General features: G+C 42.4%; 2 protein-coding genes across 3 annotated transcripts in view; both read right to left on the bottom strand.

Annotated features, from left to right (window-relative positions):
* LOC123971850 (E3 ubiquitin/ISG15 ligase TRIM25-like) overlaps positions 1–6,325 on the bottom strand; it is an 18,874-nt gene extending 12,549 nt beyond the window's left edge. The window contains exon 1 of the mRNA XM_046050869.1: positions 5,708–6,325. Coding sequence (XP_045906825.1) covers positions 5,708–6,325 — 618 coding nt within the window. The remainder of the gene's footprint in view (positions 1–5,707) is intronic.
* On the bottom strand, positions 4,352–20,869 carry LOC123971849 (tripartite motif-containing protein 16-like). Of its 2 annotated transcripts, XR_006825312.1 has the most exons (2): positions 19,000–20,869; positions 4,352–4,532 (listed from the first exon to the last, which is right to left on the bottom strand). XR_006825312.1 is itself a non-coding variant. In XM_046050868.1 (1 exon), the coding sequence occupies exon 1, from the start codon at positions 20,766–20,768 to the stop codon at positions 19,092–19,094; it is 1,677 nt and encodes a 558-aa protein (XP_045906824.1). In that variant the 5' UTR covers positions 20,769–20,869; the 3' UTR covers positions 18,530–19,091. The 2 variants fall into 2 exon arrangements, 1 of the variants encoding a protein (XP_045906824.1); XM_046050868.1 differs by lacking the exon at positions 4,352–4,532 and having other exon boundaries at positions 18,530–20,869.
* Between the last annotated feature and the right edge of the window lie 231 nt (positions 20,870–21,100).

The following is a 21,100-nucleotide window of genomic DNA, read 5'->3' on the forward strand; positions in this document are numbered from 1 at the left end:
TGGAGAATCTTGAGAAAACAAAGTCCACAATTTTGGCTCAACCTTTTCCAAACCCTCCAATATGATGGCCATTTCTCCGATGATTTCTTGGATAGAAATCTAATCCAATTCTGCTTCCTTAACCTTGTTCAGGTAGGCCTGCAAGCTGACACACACACACACACACACATCCACACACACGATTTAAACATGCCAAAACAAAGTCAAAAACATGCATCTCCTCATTCCATAACCTAACCGTTAAACACATATGCCTACATAATTCTCCTTTAGCCGAATTAGCTTCTTGTTGCATCACCTTGGAGAGCACTGCGGTGCAGGATGAACTTGATGAAGTCGTAACAACCTGGAATTCGCACAACATACGAGTCAAGCCAGGCCATGGTGTGATAGGAGGTCGCCCTATTTTATGGTGCTGAGGACAATCTTAAGACAGTTGACATGGAGGAATTGGCCCTTTGTAAGGAGGAGTGCACCCCCAAAAGCCAATACCCATGTGATGAAACCGTATTTGATCTCTGCTGTCTTCTGATGCAGGAAAAAGGATGGGATACGCCCAGAGATGCGTTTTCCGCTGCTGAACTATACACCTTATTGAGAACTGAAAAAGGCCTACTGCTAAATATCTGAGGGGTGGACAACTCTCTGCAGTAAGGTGATCATTGGATCCTATGATAGGCTACTATGTAGGCCACACAGTGAAAGCATCGTTTCCTCTAAATGGGCCTGATGTAGACCTGCACTTATGCAGTACACATGTGGTGCCAAGACCATCTTGGCCAACTTGAAAGCTTTGTAGTGATTATACACAGTGATCAGCACTTTGTTGTCACGTGCGCACTCGACTGTACAGCCTTTATGCAGCATGTGTGATGGACTCATGCAAGGAGTTTGAATGGCAGCTCATGAGTATCCTCACTTTCACAATATTTTGATTTTATTCCAAAAATATATTCAGTATTTTCACTTGCTACCTGGCAGTGTGTTTAAGAGGATCTATTCAAATACACTGAATATTCATAACTATGTTTTCATTAATCTATCACTTGAAAGCTGTTTTTTGTTAGCTTAGAATGAACAATCAAGTAATGTCTTCTGCAGAAACCACCATCTTGAATTTACTTTTGTTGGAAGGTCAAACATGCAAATTATGCAATTATTACCAAACTACTCTATAACATTGTCTGTAACAATGGGCGTAATGTGTTAGATCTAACATTAAAGGTTTTGTTGTATCAGGGAAACCAAATTATTCAGGTGCTAGACTAATTACTGCATTAACCAGTTAAACTTAAATGTTTCACTAGGAATGCTGTAAAGGTGCTTGACACTTCTGAATCTTACCCTTTAACTTAATGAATAGTTAAACATCATACTCAATTGAAATAGGTAAACTTTTAGTATCAAATTCTGAACATGCCTTGGTCCATTTTTGGGGGTATAGAAACTGCACCCACAGAACACTCACATAACAAGTAAACTGTGTGTGTTTTTCAGTTCCTTTTTGTTTGACATCTTGTGTCTTATCCTGTAAAACAAACATCAAACAAGCATGCTTTAACATGTACTATGCCTGTAGAGGTTTTATAAAATAAAATAAAAAATATTAAATCACAAGAAAACATTTGCACAACCACCGAATAATTATGGCATGACTATGAAGGACCTGTGTGCATGAAGCGCAGCAACCATAAAATGCATTTTAATGTCACTACCTACTTGTTGTAATAAACCCCAGCTTAAGCTTACTCAAACTGTCAATACACAAAGACAAATATTCTTTTATTGTTAACCTAGAAAATAGTTTTTGAAAACTGTACTTGAATTGTCCTTATATAAACAGAGACAGAATTAGGGAATAAAGTCATAACATCTGACATTTGCAAAAAACATAGGGCCCTTACTTACTTACTTACTAAATACAGAAAACCTGAAGACAAACTGCACCTATAAAAGGCTTTCAAAGTCAAAATAGCAGCTTTTTGTGTCAATCCTTTTAGAAACCTTGGCTTGGCAACAGTACGGGCACAATCGTGTTTAAAGGGCCACATATCGTGCTACACAATGTCCATCACCCAGATGCTGCTCTCAAGGACTTAATTGAATTCAGCATGAAAGTCAGGGAAATTTTCATAGCAGTCGGGTAGCTGTAGGAACATTCCACATGTCCGTCCAATTGGACGTCTTGTGAAATCAGTCATTTCTGTAAATTCAACAGTGATGGTGTCTGACACAATCAAATGGGCACAAATAATAATAATCTTTAGAGACCTTTATTCCTGCATTCTTGAGGATTTTATGCAAGTACAGTACATAACTAAATGAGCCTTTAAAATATATATTCAAAACTAGAAACTCCTCTCTAACGATCCTAAAGTGCTGCTATTGCCCTCATCTCTGCTGTCTGTCTCATGTTCACCATGTCAGAGCTAGTATTGGTGCCGCTGGCCAGTGTCGGGTAGCTACTCAAAATCTTTACTCAAGAAAAAGTAGAATTACTCCCATAAAAATTCAATCAAGTAAAAGACAAAAAACTGACAAACCTACTCAAGTAAAAGTTTAATATATTTAATAATATATTTTATCTGCTGTTCATCAGGTCAGAAACAGCTGAGCAACATGTTTATTTCTAGGGAATGCAATTTGCTATGCTTGTTGATTAATTTAGCTATTTCTGTTTAATACAATTATTTTCCTTTTTAAATTTCCATGAACTTACTGATAAGATCACTTTAAAATATCAGCTTGCTGCCCAGCCACTCTTGTTGCCTGTATATTTTATTATGAACATGTAGCCAACCAAACCACTTGCTTTGCAGTAGCACAGGCAGCCAAAACAATCTGATTATTCCTAAAGCATCTAAAATCTTTACAACGCAAAGAATCATTGTGGCAGCAACAGGGAGCAGCATACAGAGGAAGCTGTGCGTCCTGCGTAAAACCCAACAGGACTGTTTTATCCACCCATATTTTATCTCTCCGCATCTCAAAAACGACTGTTTGGTGAATTAATTACAGCTGTAGCTGCTGAGTAAAAGCCAAGATTAGTTTCACCTGCAACATTCTGTTTATGGACTCACCGTCGGACATCGCTAAAACAAATAGTAGCCTAACTGATGTGAAATAAACAGGCTAATGTCTATCAAAAGAAAGCCATGCTCTTTTCAACAACAGGATACTGTTAATATATCAGAATCAATCCAGTGATCATCTGACTTAGATGTTACAGCGTTTGCTCTGCAGAGAGTGAATACGCTTTAAATGCGCCGTTATTAAGTGAAAGTATTTATTTGCCGGCTTGTTAACGAGCGACGCAGGCTGCTTTCCAACACGGCCAGCAGTGCCATGGTGTGCGCTCACCTATTAGTAGAACAATAAAGACTTAAAATGAAAAGACACTTGCCTGATTTTCTAAATGTTTGCAGCTCTGTGACAGTGACGAGCGCCCGACACCAGGGCTCTTCTGCGTAACTGCGCGCACACAGCCTGATGACAGCTCATTTCGGTTAATGAAGCCTGATGCATATTACAGACTGGTTAAATTATGAAGGTTTCAATCGAAAATGTAGCGCTATTAAAAGAAGATTACTGGCCTAAAGAAAATGCTGGAGTAAAGAGTAAAAGTACAGTTTTAAAAACGGAACATGAAAATGTGCCAATGACTTTGTTTATTTTAATTATTCATTTTGCAAATTTGCTTACAAGTTACAACTACCCATCCTGCTGCATGCGTCCTCACTGCTGTCTTTAGGATAAGTAACAGCAGCACAAAAGAAAAGTCTGTAGTATCAACCCGCTGCACCTTTTTTTTTTCTCCCTTGAGTTTTCAGCACCACCTTTGCGGTGTCGGAAGGACTAACGTTAGGCTACATGCTTTTTTGTCCGTGTTTTTACCATTTAATCATGTATGATACGGAGTGTGTGATTGATTGACTACTCCCTCACACCGCAGGCTATGAGCCAACTCCGAAATCGCCTGAAAAAAGTGAAGGGGGACAAAACATCGATTTTGAAATGTGGGGGGGGCGCGTATCTATGTATGAAATGGAAGGTTTCTCACTTCAATTCAATCTAGCTTTATTGGCATGAATGTAAAACAACAATATTGCCAAAGCTACAAATAAATTACAAAAGAACAATTTATTTTATACAGTTCATTAATCAATATAAAATAAAATAATAATAATTATATATATATATATTAAACATAAAGTAAATATGTGTGTGTATGTGTCAGTATCAAATGTGAGAAAAAAAAAACAAATAAAAGGAACAATTACTAAAATAACAGACATGTACTGTATACAAATACATCAATACAAATATTCATCAAACATTTAGAGCACAGAGAAGTTTCCATTTTCATGCAGAGAAATGTCAGTTCAGGTAAACAAAAGTCATCCTGAGCAGTGATAGCCTCCATGGCTAAACAGACACAGGAAGGAGCTCCACCTAAAGAAACTCAAACATTTACACAGCAACTAATGAGAAGACGTCAAAGTACCGCCCACAATGTTTGATTGACAGCTGATCTCTGTGCAGTGAAGAAATGCCACAACAATCAGCTCTCAGCAACAAACATGAAGACAAAAGAAGTTTAAGGATTAAAACACAGGATTTAACCAACTGTCCCTGAAATGACTTCTGAGTTTTTGACTTTACTGAACTCAACCGTGGCTCCATAATTAGAGTAAAACCGAAGTCCAGCATAGAGAGGCTGAGTGAATGTGGTCTGGACTCTGTGGAGGAGAGTCATGGTTTTAGAGATGCTGTAGAAAGACAGAATACCTGCACTGTGATCCAGGTACACTCCTACTCTGGAGGACCGAGGACCTGAGATGGGAGTTTGGACATTGTTGTACCAAAAGATATAACTGTTTCTGTGACATTCTAATGCCCAAGATTTGTCACTGAATCCAAACACACATTCATTCGACCACCCTGCTCTGCTGATATTCTTGTATGAGACTGCTACAAAAACTCCTGCCCTTCTCCACTTCACCTCCCAGTAACAACGTCCAGTCAGACTCTCTCTACTCAGGACCTGAGAATAATGAGTGAATCTGTCTGGGTGACAAGAATAAGGCTGTTGTTCACTCATTGCTGTTACCTTTCTGTTCCCCTCAGATAATAACAGACGCGTGTGTGTTGTGTTTGGATCCAGAGTGATTTCACGTGAATATTTTAAGAAGTCAGCTCTGGTCTTGGGCTCTGGTTCTGACAGTAAAACATCCACTTCAGTCACTGTCAGTGAGACGTTTGTCCATGTCTCTCTCAGAACGTCCTGTAGTTTGTCTCTGACTTCTGACACAGCTGCTGTCACATCCTCAAAGTAGCGCAGAGGACGGATGTTGATGCTGGATGAGTCTGTAGATTCACTGAGTGCTGACAGTGAGGGGTAGTTGTGTAGAAACTGGGTGTGATCCTCTGTGTGTGAGAGCTGCTTCAGCTCAGCGTCTTTCCTCTTCAGCTCAGTGATCTCCTGCTCCAGCTTCTCCTGAAGCTCTTTGACTCGACTCACTTCAGTGTCCTGCTGGGATCTGAGCTGCCGCTTCACATCGGACCTTCTTTTCTCCATCAGACGGATCAGCTCGGTGAAGATCTTCTCACTGTCCTCCACTGCTTTATCAGCAGAGCCATTGATAGCCTCCACCTCCTGCTGAAGCACCTTCACATCTTTCTCTCTGTCCTGGATTCTCTGCTCGATGTTTTGTCGACTCACCTCGAGCTCTCTCTGCCTCTCGGTCCTTTCTGCTGCAGCTGAGACTGTGTCTTGGCCTTTATGTTCATCCACAGAGCAGAGATAACAGATACTCTGCTGATCAGTACGGCAGAACATCTTCATCACCTCATCATGACGAGAGCAGATGTTCTCCTGGAGCTTCTTGGAGGGCTCCACCAGCTTGTGTTTCTTTAACGGAGCAGCATCATAATGAGGCTGGAGGTGTTTCTCACAGTAAGAGGCCAGACAGACCAGACAGAACTTGAGGGCTTTCAGTTTTCTCCCAGTGCAGACATCACAGGCCACATCTTCAGGTCCAGCATAGCAGTGATCAGCAGGAGCAGCTTGGAGTCCCGTCTTCTTCAGTTCCTCCACTAAAACTGCCAACATGGTGCTTTTCAGCAGGACAGGCCTCGGTGTGAAGGTCTGCCTACACTGAGGGCAGCTGGGGATTTTCTTCTCATCCTCTAAATCCCAGTGGGTTTTAATACAGTTCATGCAGTAGCTGTGTCCACAGGGAATAGTCACCGGATCCTTCAGTAGATCCAGACAGATGGAACAAGAGAAGGTTTCATGGTCCAGCTGAACTCCTTTCTGCGCCATTTCACCTCTCAGTGGAAACGACTGTCTGAGTTTCTTAGTGCAAGTTTGAGCTCTGATCTAAACAGCATGTGATTCTGCAGTGAATGTGGCCTGTCAGCTCCTGCACTTCACCACAAGCTGATTACACACCGCATGTTGATACACGTGACATTTTTAAACTGTAGCTCTGAAGGGGAGAGAACAATGAAATTTAAGTTATGGACAGTGTGGAGCTCGTTGTGGTTAAGAGCGGGAAGAGGAGGGATGGGTTGTCATTCTGCGACATTCCTGGAAGAGGTGAAGCTCTGTGGTTTTGAATTTTGTTTCCTTAATTACAGCGGAGCCTCGGTTAAAACCTGCTCTGCCTTTGAAAACATTCAAGTTTTTAGTTGTAAAATAATTCTTGGCTCCTCAGGCTTTGCTGATGGCTCGATATTTTTCCAACTCTTCTTCAAATTCTGTTCAGTTCATAAAATCCTTAAACTGCTGTATAATTATGTTCTCACTTTGAAGTGTAAATAAAGGTGGGCGAACTAAAGTCAAAACTCCAGTCAGTGAGAATCAGAAACCAAACAAACCACTAATAAAGGCAATAATTTCAGCTTTGATTTGAAACCATGCAATCCTAGAATGTGTGTAAAAGGTGTCAGAGATGAGGACTCTAAACACAGGTGCATCACAAGCTGCCATTTTATCACCTTTGTTGTTTTCTTTGCAAACAAGTGAGTTTAAATTCCAAGACTCCCACTTTAACTTCCTACAGTGTGTTGATGACATGGCGCTGGTTGGCCTTCTGTGTGACAGGGACCCTGCAAAAGATGGCACACATTATAATCATGTAGTTTCTCTGCAGCAGTGGTGTGAGGAGAGTGTGTTTAATAAAGGTGAAACCCAAAACCTGATCTTATCCAGCAACACACAAAACTCTCCTGATAAATTTAAACCTTCGACCATCACTGGATCACCTGTACAAACTGTCAGGAGTTTAAATATCTTGGAGCTGTGATTGATGGCCACCTTTACTTCACACAGAGAGCTGACTATATTTTTACGGAAGCAAACAGACTTTGTTTCTGAATTGTGGGTTGCACATAATGCACTTTCACTACAAAGCTTTTTATCATTGTAAAAACACATTCTGAGATAAAACTGCAGACAAAGTGAGCTGAGGAGCTTCAACCTCCTCTACATCCCTGGTTAGCAGGATGAAGGCTCCCTCTTGTGTTGAGAATCAGTAACTGTGATGTATGCAGGAAGACATGGAAAACTTCACTGAGCCTGAGCCATCAGTGTGTGAAGCAAATTGTAATGAACTATGGATAAAAGTGATATATTTGCATGCTTTTCACTCTTTATGTCTTTCCACCATGTGTCACCACTTGACTTTCCTGTTGAGAACTATGGCCTGAGATTTAGAGGTGCTTATCCTGATCATAGTGGCTTCACAGGCTGCGAACTGATCCAGTGAGTGCTAAAGGTTACGGACCAATGATGACAACATGCCCCCTTCATCTGCCCTGCGAACTGCAACCCCTCTCCACCCGGACTAAAAAGTGTAATAAATGTGGGAAAACTAAAATCAAACCTCCACACAGTGAGAATCAGAAGCCAAACAAACCACTAATAAAGGCAATAATTTTGATTTGAAACCATGCAATCCTGGAATGTGTGTAAAAGGTGTCAGAGATGAGGACTCTAAACACAGGTGCATCACAAGCTGCCATTTTATCACCTTTGTTTGGCCCAATTAGCCATTTTCCCTCCCCAGTGTCATGTGACTTGTTAGTTTTACAAGTTCTGGGAGCAGGTGTGTTAAATTTGGAGTTATCGCTCTCACACTCCCTCATACTGGTCACTGGAAGTTCAACATGGCACCTCATGGCAAAGAACTCTCTGAGGATCTGCTAAAAAAAATTGTTGCTCTACGTAAAGATGGCCGAGGCCAAAAGAACCAAGACCCTGAAACTGAGCTGCAGCACGGTGGCCAAGACCATACAGCGGTTCAATAGGACAGGTTCCACTCAGAACAGGCCTCGCCACGGTCGACCAAAGAAGTTGAGTTCACGTGCTCACTGTCATATCCAGAGGTTGTCTTTGGGAAATAGACGTATGAGTGCTGCCAGCATTGCTGCAGAGGTTCATCTAATCGCTGACTGCCTCTGCATAGCTGTCGTCCCAGAAGGAAGCCTCTTCTATAGATGATGCACAAGAAAGCCCGTAAACAGTTTGCTGAAGACCAGCAAGGACATGGATTACTGGAACCCTGTCCTGTGGTCTGATGAGACCAATACTTATTTGGTTCAGATGGTGTCAAGTGTGTGTGGTGGCAACCAGGTGAGGAGGACAAAGACAAGTGTGTCTTACCTACAGTCAAGCATGTTGGTGGGATTGTCCTGGTCTGGAGCTGCATGAGTGCTGCTGGCACTGGGGAGCTACAATTCATTGAGGGAACCATGAATACCAACATGTACTGTGACATACTGAAGCAGAGCATGATCCCCTCCCTTCAAAGACTGGGCCGCAGGGCAGTATTCCAAAATGAAACGACCCCAAAAACACCTCCAAGACGACCGCTGCCTCGCTAAATTTATTTAGCGAGGCAGCGGTTTATGAGATACTATATTAGATTTTTACATTATTATCCAAAGCGACTTACAATTGCTAAGTATGTTAGAGTAGTTCATCACAGCATGAAACCTTTCATGTTATTTTCTGTTGCCAGAAGGTGGTGCCATGACTTTGAGTGAATATTGGCATATGGATGTGTTCAGGGATGCTGAGACCGTTAACATGGCCAACATTACTGCGGGTCACACAATTACCTGTCCCAGCCCTAATGTGCTCCACCTGTACATCATTGTCCCCACTGTCTTGAGGTGGTGATGGGACAGTGGAAAAACCACATGCCTTTGGTGAGGAGATGCGGGTTCAATTCCCCACTGTGACACATCCACCAATGTGTCTCTGAGCAAGACACTTAACTCCTAGTTGCTCCAGAGGCAACCTCCGACATACACTGAACAAAATTGTAAATGCTTTTGTTTTTAAAAAACTTGCTACATCTGTGGCATTGTGCTGTGTGTTGGAACAGCACATTTTTGAGTGGCCTTTTATTGTGGCCAGCCTAAAGTGTAGTCCACACGGACACGGGTATTTTTATAACCGGAGATTTTCCTTCTTTGTTTAAAAAAAAAACTCCATCCACATGAAACCGCAAACACATGCTACCAAGCGCTGTCAAGAGCATGCCAAAATATCTGGCAGCGACATGACCCTAACCGTAAAGCCACGTTGGCCAATCAGAGCCTAATAAAATTGTAAACTAAGCAGCCAGTGGCACACAATCTGACATCAAACACAGCAGATAACGACACACACTCTGACGTCACAAGGCAAAAAACCCGGTTTTACTGTCCACACGACAACACTGCAACCGGCATTTCTGAAAATCCTCACCCTGGCAGGGGGTTTCAAAAATGTTCAGTTTCTGTGACCTGATACTTTGTTCGTAGAAGCGGCACAAGCCTTGGTGGGGAGAGTCTGTCAGCACTGCTAGACGCCTTCAACCATGAACTTTCTGGCTCAGTAAAAGATCAGCTTGCGCCGCTAGATCTTTTTGAGGACCTGTATGCTTTCATCACCCTCACCCTTAACATAGCCAAATGCCTGTCAGAAAGATAGAGAAAGAAAGTCCTGGTTTCATTTGGCAAGTTCTCCTCCGGGCTGCTGGGGGTTCTCCTTCCTCATTCTTCTGGCCGCTCTTCGCCGCGCTCCTCTGCAACCCTTCCAGTTCCAGTTCCAGCAGTCTCATTGGATGCATGGATCCAGAAAAGTTTAGGGTGGCTAAGAACTGGCCGGTGCCCATCCCAACCCAATGGTTTGCCAATATTAACAGAAAATCAAGTTCGCTTAAAGGTTAGGTTTGAATGGACGTCCCAGACTGACTCCACCTTCCAGAAGCTGAAGAACTGCTTCATTGCCGCTCCGGTTCTGGTGTTACCAGAACTTGGTCGACAGTTCATGGTTGAGGTGGACGCTTCTGATGTGGAGCCGTCTAATCCCAGTACTGTTCCCAGGATAGTCTGCCCTGTGCATTTCTGTGCCTTGAACTGTATTCAGCAGAAAGTAACTATGATGTTGGCAACCAGGAGCTTGTTGCCATCAAGTTGGCGCTGGAGTAGTGAAGATATTGGTTGGAGGGGTGGATCTACGTAATGCTGAGAGGGTAAAGTCAGGTGGGCCCTCTTCTTTAATTCAACTTCACCCTATGTTATCGCCCCAGATCAAAGAATGCTGGATGCTCTTTCCCGCTTATTGGATGCAGACTCCACTCCCAAGTCCCTGGAGACCATTCTGCCCTTCTCCTGTGTGATGGGGGCAGTCTTTTGGGAGGTGGTAGGATGGGTCAAGTAGACCAAGGCTTTTTTGTGTCTTGATATGATACATGTCCCACAAAAACTTAACTTCATCTAGTTCGAATGTGGTGTGGGGACAACATTTTTCAATTTTGTAGGGGGTGCTATGGAACCATTTTGCTATGCCCATGCACAACACCCATTTTCACCATCTTCTGACATGTGTGCAAAGTTTTGTGAGTTTTCGAGCAACTTTAGGCTGTCAAAGAAAAGAAAAAGAAAGATTGAAAGAATTCCTTCAGTTTCAATAGGGTCCTTGCACGTATTGTGCCTGGGCCACGTCTCAGAAGCTGCAGACGCGGCTCTGAATTGTCACACGCTTTGAAGGCTGCAAAAAGGACATAAACATCACTTTCTGTGTCCCCTATGTGGTGCTAGAGAACCTGGTATGTATCTGTTTCTACAGAGAGATTCATCACTACACCATCCTTTTACTTGCAGATCTGCGAGGGGGATGGAACAAAGAAATATTTTGATCAGGTAGTGCTTGCTGTGTTTGAGAAAGAAGAAAGGTTTTTCAGGCTGTACTGCATTCCACAAAGAGTAGTTTTTTCATCTAGACAGGGTGTGTTGTCTCTGTTATCATTTACAACATGCAGTAAGAATAGTTGCACTTAGACGCAACCATCACTTCATGATTCATAGTAACAATAGCAACAATAATTGCATAAGGCTGCTCCTAGAGGTCTGGTCTGGACAAAATGGGACACGTGTTGGCCAGGCAACGGAAACCAGAAACTCTTGTGCTCACAATTTTACAGAGACCTTGTCCATCAACACCCCGGATCAAGCACTCGGTGGGCGGTCAATGTTTCAAGCTGTCAGTGCAAGATAGGGCAATAATCGTCTTTGCTGCTGTTTACATTCAGCCCGACACAAATTCAAAAATGCATAACAGAATGTTCTGGGAACAGTATACAATGTGGCTCAGTAGGTAGAGTGGGTTGCCAGTTAATTGGAGGATCGTTCTCTAGTCTGCATGTCGAAGTGTCCTTGGACAAGACACTGAACCACAAATTGCCCCAGATAGCTGTTCTATCGTGGGGAAGTTTCTGTTGGGAGCAGTTAGGCTCAGTAGTAGGTAATGGTAGTGGCTCACTACCTCAATGAAGGTAATGTAAAAGTGCTTTGAGTGATCGGAAGATTTGAAAGGAGGAATCCAAATACAGACCATTCACCAGACCATTTAGTCATTAAATAACGACTCCAGATAAACGTGAACCTGTCAGTGAAGGACATGTGAGGAGTTTCTAAGCCCTTTCAAATCAAAATGAATGTTATGAATGAAATTTCAATACTGTTTAGTTAATTTTAGTTGAGAGAGGAGTGAGTAGGTGATTGGTGGGGGGTAAAAGAGGGGAAATGTACCTTAACCTGAGGTAGGAGAAGCCTGGAGAGTTTCAGGAAAGGAAAGCCAACACAAGTCCAAAGCAGCTGCATTCAAGCAGGTCAAAGAGGTGGATGAATGAGATTCATCCAAACCCCCTCCAGGGACCAGCATTTTTCCAGTAGCACCTTGGCATTTTTTTTTTTTTAATTCTGGAAATCTAGTCAGATCCTGGAAAAACTGCCACTCCAGTTACTTTTATATACGGCCTCTGATCTATAGGTCTCTCTGCAGTCCAGTTGTGGATGTTGACACAAACCCCCTGCATCTCACAGGGCAAACTTCTGTATTCCAACCACAAAGTTCTGTTTCCTGAGCTAACTCGGCATGGAATAGACAGCTAATCTTCCTTGTCACTGCTTAACAGGGAAGACTGCCTTGGTCCACCTTGCAGGCCTCACCTGACGGCATGCTTCCTCCACCACCATCTCTCTCAATTCTGGGGCTGCAGCCTAACTCCAGAGCTGTTGCTGCCTCGTCCGCTGTATCTCAATAATGTCTTATCACATTTCGACATCCGGAATTGTGCGACAACATTTGGCAACCAGCTGTTGTTGTCCGTTAAGGTCCTGAAGAAAAACTCCTCCCAGCCCATAGCTGCTGGTGTCAGCATTTACAATTGCTGGTGTGTCGACGTCATAGAAGGTTAGTATGGGTGCCTCGGTCAACAGCTGTTTGACTTTTTCTTATGGCCTTTATCTCTTTCGGACATTGTAGACAATGAGCATTTCGTGCAAAGGGTGTAAGTTCAAAGAGGCCAAGAAATAATGACCATTCTGTGCCAAAACACCACTTCAAAGAACCACCTTGGAAAATCTTTAAGATTCTAATTTGAGAATCATTTGGTTGTGAAATGTATTATAAAGGGTCTTTAAAACACCTACAAAGTTCATCACATCACCATCACCAACATCACCATAAAATCGACATTATATTTGGCTGGTAACCAGTGAAGAGCAGCCAATATTTGGAAAATATTGGCTGCTCTTCCTTCTACCAGTTAAAAATCTAGCAGCAGCATTTTGAACGAGCTGTAAGTGAGATAAAGATGAGTGAAAGATGCCAGAGTACAAGAAATTGCAGAAATCAATTCAGGATATAAGAGCATGCAAGACAGTCTCCAAGTCCTTTACAGAGAGAATGGATTTCAGTTTTTCTATGGTCTTCATGTTTTTTTTTTTTGCTTTTTTTGCTTCACGTGTGAGGCTATATTGATCAGTTCTGACAAGGCCACAGGCTCAAAACAATTTGGAGAAACAGGGCATGGGACAAGCTCAGATGGGTCAAGATTGTAAGGTGAGATACCAGATCTAATGACCTCAGGAAGTTCTCTGTAATTTCAGAGGTAGCATCAGGGAGAGCAGTAGCATGGTTAGTGCAGTGTTTATTAAACTAAACAAGGTTTTAGGGCTGTGTGCATTTCTAGCTATGATATCTGAGAAATACTTTTGAGGCTTTGACCAGGTGTTGGTAAGATGTTAGGCGGTTTCTTAGTATTTCCACAAGTTGCAGAAACTGGCTAACCAATGGATTTGATGGGCAACAGACATGAATGTCAAAATCCCCAAGGATTAAAACTTTATCAAAGTTGGGCACAAACAATGATAAAAGAAAGAAAATTTGTCAATAAAGTCCTTATTGCACTTTGGTGGTCTATACACAAGTGCACAAAGTAATGGGCAGGCCCGTTCAACTTTAAATACTCCAAGTGTAGTTTGCATGTAAAGTGATTCTTAAAGACAGTAGCTAAACCTCCAGCCTTACCTGTTGTTCTGGGAGAACTAAAAACGTTACACTCACTGGGGGAGAGTTCAGAAAGAGGACTTAGATCACCAATATTAAGCCATGTCTCTGATGCACATAGAAAATCCTAATCACCTGATAAAAAGAAATGATTTAAGATGTTTTGTTTGAAAGTTATTGTACATTCACCATGGCCATTTTGAAAGGGATATTATCCAGAGTTTGCGCTGATCCTTTTTGACCCTTTGAACAAGTAACGATTGTATTAGTGGCAGGCCCCAAAGCCAGTTTTGAATGGCAGGGAACGGTTATCAGATTCGACAAGTCAGGTGTGTTAGAGGGAGTCATTTTGTTGATTCTGATACTAGTCACAACAAGTTTGCTGTGGACATGATTAGTGCCTGGTGATGTGGCAGTACAGTCTCCTGGCCACTGGGGGAAGCTATTGTGCTTAGTAGGTGAGGGATAAGTTTGCTGGTGAAGAGAAGAGGTGAACAAGAGTGGACAAGGGTCAGAGGATAGTCGTACTCCCTGTCATCTGTAATAGAGCCGATGAAGGAGCAGTCATCAACTTCTGGGGATGACTTGCTCCCAAGTTGAAGCAAATTCAGAAGTGTAGAGACAGAAACAATCCCAGTACAGTTCCTTGGGGTGTGCCAGTGTGGCTCTCCACCACATCTGACAGGCAGCTATGCAGCCTAACATGCTGCTGCCTGTTGGTGAGGTAGTCAGTGATCCAGGACACAAGGTCCATGTGCATCACAGAGACCTTCGCTGCCAGACGGAGAGGCTGGAGAAGTTGAAGTTTTTCTCTTTGGAGGAGCTGAGGGAAGCTGAATTGGAAATAATCAGTCTTGTCAAATCTTGAACATACGAGTCTAATGATGGTAGCTTCATGGTATCAGGTGCAGGCTGACAGGTGTGGTGATGTAACATCAGCTGTTTTCCCCAAAAGATCAGGGAGAAGACAAACGAGCGGATTGTGCACATTCACTGTCTCACCTGTGTTGTTTATTGTCATTGTCTGTTCCATCAGAGTCGTTCATTTAAACACAGACTTTGGACTTTAAAGACAACAACGCCTCTATAATTTGAATGTTCCCGCTTTCTGGATAACTTGCTTGCCTGCTTTCTTCTTCACTGTCAGTTTCCTTCCATTCAAGCTCAACTTCAACTCTGTTGGTCATTTCAACCAAAAGAATGCAGCTCAATAACATATCGTTTCTCACAGGAACAACGCTAAAATAGCAACAGGCTTAATGCAGGGAGTTCTTTTAGAGCATGCATGCAATGAAAACCTGGTGCAGCATGCTGATGGTGTTAGTGTGATATTGTCTCACAAGAAGTAGCACTGCAGTATCTTGCCATATATATTCTGTATATTGTAAAGAAGGTCTCACACAGCAGAGGCTCATTGTAGTGATGGTAATTATTAAAAAGTGTTAACAGACAGGGCACACACTGACAAACCGTAACTTGACGCGAGACGCACACCTGAACATACCAAGACTAAAATGCAGAAACAGATGAGGACATGGACCTACACGGAAAACAACATGCTAGTAATCAGAGAAACTAGTAGTCTAAGAACTAAGACACAGAACAAGTAAGACCAAAAATAAAATCACCACAAGAATAAAGAAGACAAGGAACCAAAATGAACCAAAATAAGGTCTGAAATCCCCAAACCATGACAGTTACATAGACTGGACGGTAGCCGGAACAATGGCAATTTTATAATTTTATGTAAACAAATGTACACATTAGTGATTTAGTTTCCCTGAAATCCTGAAGTTTAGTTGGCAATAACAACCAAAAAGGAAAATCAATTATTGCTTAGACTGGTGGTCTGGTGTACAGTTCTTTTCAATGCATGTAGCCGGTAGAAATGTTCTTGACTGGCTATGTCAGTCACATGACATCAACAAAGCATGTGTCTTACTTATGAAACCTGACTGAAGGTTGAAAGAAACCCCAGACACAAGCAGAGCATCACCAGGGCAGATATTAAGACTTTCACAATCTCACAACTTCTGCGCTGCTCACACGAAGACGCGTCTTGTTCTCCACTTGGAGAAACCCAAGACTCAAATAATGACAATATTTAAGGAAAGCATGCAATGAGTCATTGTGGGGCAGATTGTGTCAGTTTTCCAGGTGTGTATGTGTTAAACAAAAGAGCAGCTGTTAAAATATCACAGGTTACACAGTCACAGGGAGGGCTGTGGAGGGGAAAAGAAATTTAATGTAGAGAAATCTCAGTGACATACAATGAGCACACGACACAAACATGTCTAACTAAAAATTAATGAACTGAAAAATACGAACAAAAATATTAAATGTCCTCCACCACACAGAGGACGGGGAGTTGTGGTTGTGTTGTGATATACTTCATTTTGAACTTGACACTTAAACTGTAAAGTCAGCACAGGCTGCAGCTGCACTCTGTAGATATGTTGTTACTGCATTTATCTCCGTGTACTAGTGACAGATTCACATCATCACCACCTGCACCTGCTGCTCTGACCATTTCTCTCTTGTTAGTCTATAATTTGCACATTTATATTGGTTCTTGTTATGTCCATCTCCAGGTTTCAACCAGCTCGGACACAGGGCTATGCTCATAACATGCTAATTATGTAAATAGTGGGGCTTTTCTGTGTTTTTTAATACATAGTTAGTCTTTACATATAAATATTGTTTAAAAGTTAAAACACGACAATTTGTACAGTATGTAAATATTGTCAGTAGTGCGTTTTATTTCTGTGTGGCTTTTATACACATAGTAAACATTTTGCTTGAAAGAAAGACCTGTTGTAATGCTTATTTTTTATTTGCACACATCCCCATAAAGCTTGATGTGTAGTAGGAAGTGATTTTACAGTCCTGTTTTATTTCAGTCCCTCTAACATTAGGTGAAAGTAGAGTCACACAACACTTAAAAAAACGATTGTTCAAAATGTCACTTTAGACAATTATTATGCATTATCTACAATTTTATTCATATATGTCACTACTTTTGTGACCCCAAGACTTTGGTAAACCCATTTCAAGAACCTAAGGAATTCATCCACATGTGTAATGGTATGTTTCCATAAGAAATTTGAAGAATTTCAAAAATCGGACTTACATTTTTCAACTTTAGAGCCACATTATCTCTCTATCTCTCTTTACACAATGCTCTAGGACAAGTGGTGGGCTCATTACAAAGAGAGCTGGGGGTTTTCTGCACATTTTGATATAAAACACATGGTATCATGTTATGCAACTGCCTTTAAAAGGTGAATTTAAAAAGATATGTAAAATCGAAGAAAAAGTGAAAAAATGCCCTGGATGCTTCCTGTCTCTGGACTCTTTCCAAGATGCTACAACTACAAGTGCGTCCTGTGATGAAAACTGTCACAGCAGATTCTTCGTCGACTTGGCAAATTGCGGCAAAAGTCTTGCAGTCGGCAAGTCCAGCATAGAGAGGCTGAGTGAATGTGGTCTGGACTCTGTCGAGGAGAGTCATGGTTTCAGAGATGCTGTAGAAGGACAGAATACCTGCACTGTGATCCAGGAACACTCCTACTCTGGAGGACCAAGGACCTGAGACGGGAGTTTGGACATTGTTGTACCGAAAGTTAAATCTGTTTTGGTAACAATAAAACGCCCAACATTTGTCATTGAGTCCAAATCCACATTCCATCCAGCTCCCTGCTCTGCTGATATTCTTGTTTGCAACTGCCACATAAACTCCTCCACCTCTCCACTTCACCTCCCACTAACAACGTCCAGTCAGACTCTCTCTACTCAGGACCTGATACCAATAAGTGAACTCAACAGTGTGGTGCCCTCTGAGCTCCACGAATTGGAAATGGCTTGACTGCAGTCCAACCGCTGTCCATGAACACGTGAAGCAGCACCAACACGTGAAGCAAAAGCAAACCCCGGAGCACTTTGTCAAGATGGCAATGGCAGCACCGCAGTTGTCCATCTGCTCAGCAAAGCTGGCATGACAGAGTCGAACATGCATAAGGCCATAAAGGAGCAGGGAGAAGAGGCAGAGAAAGCCAGTTACTGGCTATGGCTATAGAGGAAGGACTGTAATTGGTTGCCAGGACCCCAGTAAAGGCAGCTGCAGGGGGTGGCAGGGACGGTCCCTATACGCTACTTCACCCCCCACCAGGAGATGTACCGGTGTAAGGGCGAAACATCAGTGAACGGTGGTATTTAGCTGACGACCCTGCAGCTGATATAATGGCACCTGAGGAGGACAGTCAGAAATATGAAATTGTCATCGATGCTTAATACTTCTGTGCTGGAAAAGGTGGAGTAACTTTACCTGTGATGCTGCAATAAATCAATCCCAGTTGTCTGGAACCCTAATCATGACTGTTTTAGATGGATTTTTTAAATCTGTGTAATAAATCCTCTATATTCACTAAGTGCACAAACAAAATGTTCATTGTAAAAACCAACTAGTGACAGAAAACTCTGCTCATTTCTATGTGACAAAGCTGTTTTAGTGAGGAAAGTTGAAAGAACAGAGACTGACTGACAAATGCTCTTCTCTTCTAAAAATGAACTCTGTACTCTGATAAAGAACATTTGGAAAACGGCCTCAGTTATACTCTCATATTAGTTTCAAATGTTCTTTATCAGTTTTATATAATACCTGGTATGAAGACAAGAAGAAAAGACTTTGTCCGTGTTTGTTTATTCATCATGTAAAGCTTCAGTTTGTTCACACATCCCATCAGTAACGTCTGTTAAATGACTCTTGTTCAATGATTTCAGGTACAGATTCACTTCATCCACACAAGCAGTGGGTTTGACCAGAATCTCAGCTGTCAAAGAAAAGAATGAAGCATCTACTTATTGATGATGACAACAACAACATTTGGTCTGCCAAACAAATAAATGTACATGCGATTATAGATTTCTTTACAAAGTGAGGACAAATTATCTCAGATAAAGGAAGGTCTGCTGCTTTCTCTCTTAAGACCCATGCAGTAGAAGAGAAAATACAAATACATCAATATGTATTGATGTATAAAATGGCTAAACAGACACAGGAAGGAGCTCCACCTAAAGAAACTCAAACATTTACACAGCAACTAATGAGAAGACGTCAAAGTACCGCCCACAATGTTTGATTGACAGCTGATCTCTGTGCAGTGAAGAAATGCCACAACAATCAGCTCTCAGCAACAAACATGAAGACATTAACAAAATATTAAAGTAGTAAAGTATTGTCTGTTTATTTGAGTTTACAAAACTCAGCAGAGTCTCCAAACAAAGAGTAAAGACAAAGTCCAGCATAGAGAGGCTGAGTGAATGTGGTCTGGACTCTGTGGAGGAGAGTCATGGTTTCAGAGATGCTGTAGAAGGACAGAATACCTGCACTGTGATCCAGGTACACTCCTACTCTGGAGGACCAAGGACCTGAGACGGGAGTTTGGACATTGTTGTACCAAAAGATATAACTGTTTTTTTCACAATGTAACAGCCAAGATTTGTCATTGTATCCAAATCCACATTCATCTGAGCTCCCTTCTCTGCTGATATTCTTGTATGCGACTGCAACAAAAACTCCTGCCCTTCTCCACTCCACCTCCCAGTAACAACGTCCAGTCAGACTCTCTCTACTCAGGACCTGAGAATAGTAAGTGAATCTGTCTGGGTGATTAGAATAAGACTGATTTTTTCTCATTAATGTTGCTTTTCTGTTCCCCTCAGATAATAACAGACGTGTGTGTGCTGTGTTTGGATCCAGAGTGATTTCACGGGAATATTTTAAGAACTCAGCTCTGGTCTTGGGCTCTGGTTCTGACAGTAAAACATCCACTTCAGTCACTGTCACTGAGACGTTTGTCCATGTCTCTCTCAGAACGTCCTGTAGTTTATCTCTGACTTCTGACACAGCTGCTGTCACATCCTCAAAGTAGCGCAGAGGACGGATGTTGATGCTGGATGAGTCTGTAGATTCACTGAGTGCTGACAGTGAGGGGTAGTTGTGTAGAAACTGGTTGTGATCCTCTGTGAGTGAGAGCTGCTTCAGCTCAGCGTCTTTCCTCTTCAGCTCAGTGATCTCCTGCTCCAGCTTCTCCTGAAGCTCTTTGACTCGACTCACTTCAGTGTCCTGCTGGGATCTGAGCTGCCGCTTCACATCGGACCTTCTTTTCTCCATCAGACGGATCAGCTCGGTGAAGATCTTCTCACTGTCCTCCACTGCTTTATCAGCAGAGCCATTGATAGCCTCCACCTCCTGCTGAAGCACCTTCACATCTTTCTCTCTGTCCTGGATTCTCTGCTGGATGTTTTGTCGACTCACCCAGAGCTCTCTCTGCCTCTCGGTCCTTTCTGCTGCAGCTGAGACTGTGTCGTGGCCTTTATGTTCATCCACAGAGCAGAGATAACAGATACTCTGCTGATCAGTACGGCAGAACATCTTCATCACCTCATCGTGACGAGAGCAGATGTTCTCCTGGAGCTTCTTGGAGGGCTCCACCAGCTTGTGTTTCTTTAACGGAGCCACATTATAATGAGGCTGCAGGTGTTTCTCACAGTAAGAGGCCAGACAGACCAGACAGGACTTGAGGGCTTTCAGTTTTCTCCCAGTGCAGACATCACAGGCCACATCTTCAGGTCCAGCATAGCAGTGATCAGCAGGAGCAGCTTGGAGTCCAGTCTTCTTCAGTTCCTCCACTAAATCTGCTAACATGGTGCTTTTCAGCAGGACAGGCCTCAGTCTGAAGGTCTGCCTACACTGAGGGCAGCTGGGGATTTTCTTCTCATCCTCTAAATCCCAGAAGCTTTTAATACAGTTCATGCAGTAGCTGTGTCCACAGGGAATAGTCACCGGATCCTTCAGTAGATCCAGACAGATGGAACAAGAGAATTTTTCTCGGTCCAGCTGATTTCCTTTCTGCGCCATCTCACCTCTCAGTGACAGTGACTGTCAAGTAGTTTCACTTTCTCATAACAGAAACAATCTCTGTGCTCTGATGGTCAACAAATCTCTGCTCCTTCTGCTCTCGTTCACCTGCTGCAGTGAGATTGATCAGCTCCTGCATTTCACACTGTCCTTATACCTGCAGATTTTTGAGAGGGAGGGAACAAAGAAATATTTTCAAAAGGTTGACCTTGCTGTGTTTGAAATGGTTTTTCAGGCTTTACTGCATTCCACAAAGAGCAGATTTTTGGGAGGGTGTGTTAACTGTCATTTGCAACGTGCAGTACGAATATTTGCACCTAGAAATCTGACAC

This window comes from Micropterus dolomieu, linkage group LG06 (assembly GCF_021292245.1).
Source record: "Micropterus dolomieu isolate WLL.071019.BEF.003 ecotype Adirondacks linkage group LG06, ASM2129224v1, whole genome shotgun sequence".
In the NCBI taxonomy this organism is placed as follows: Eukaryota; Metazoa; Chordata; class Actinopteri; order Centrarchiformes; family Centrarchidae; genus Micropterus; species Micropterus dolomieu.

Excerpts from the sequence above, each read along its gene's own strand:
- LOC123971849 (XM_046050868.1), bottom strand. The coding sequence starts at position 20,768 with ATGGCGCAGAAAGGAAATCAGCTGGACCGAGAAAAATTCTCTTGTTCC.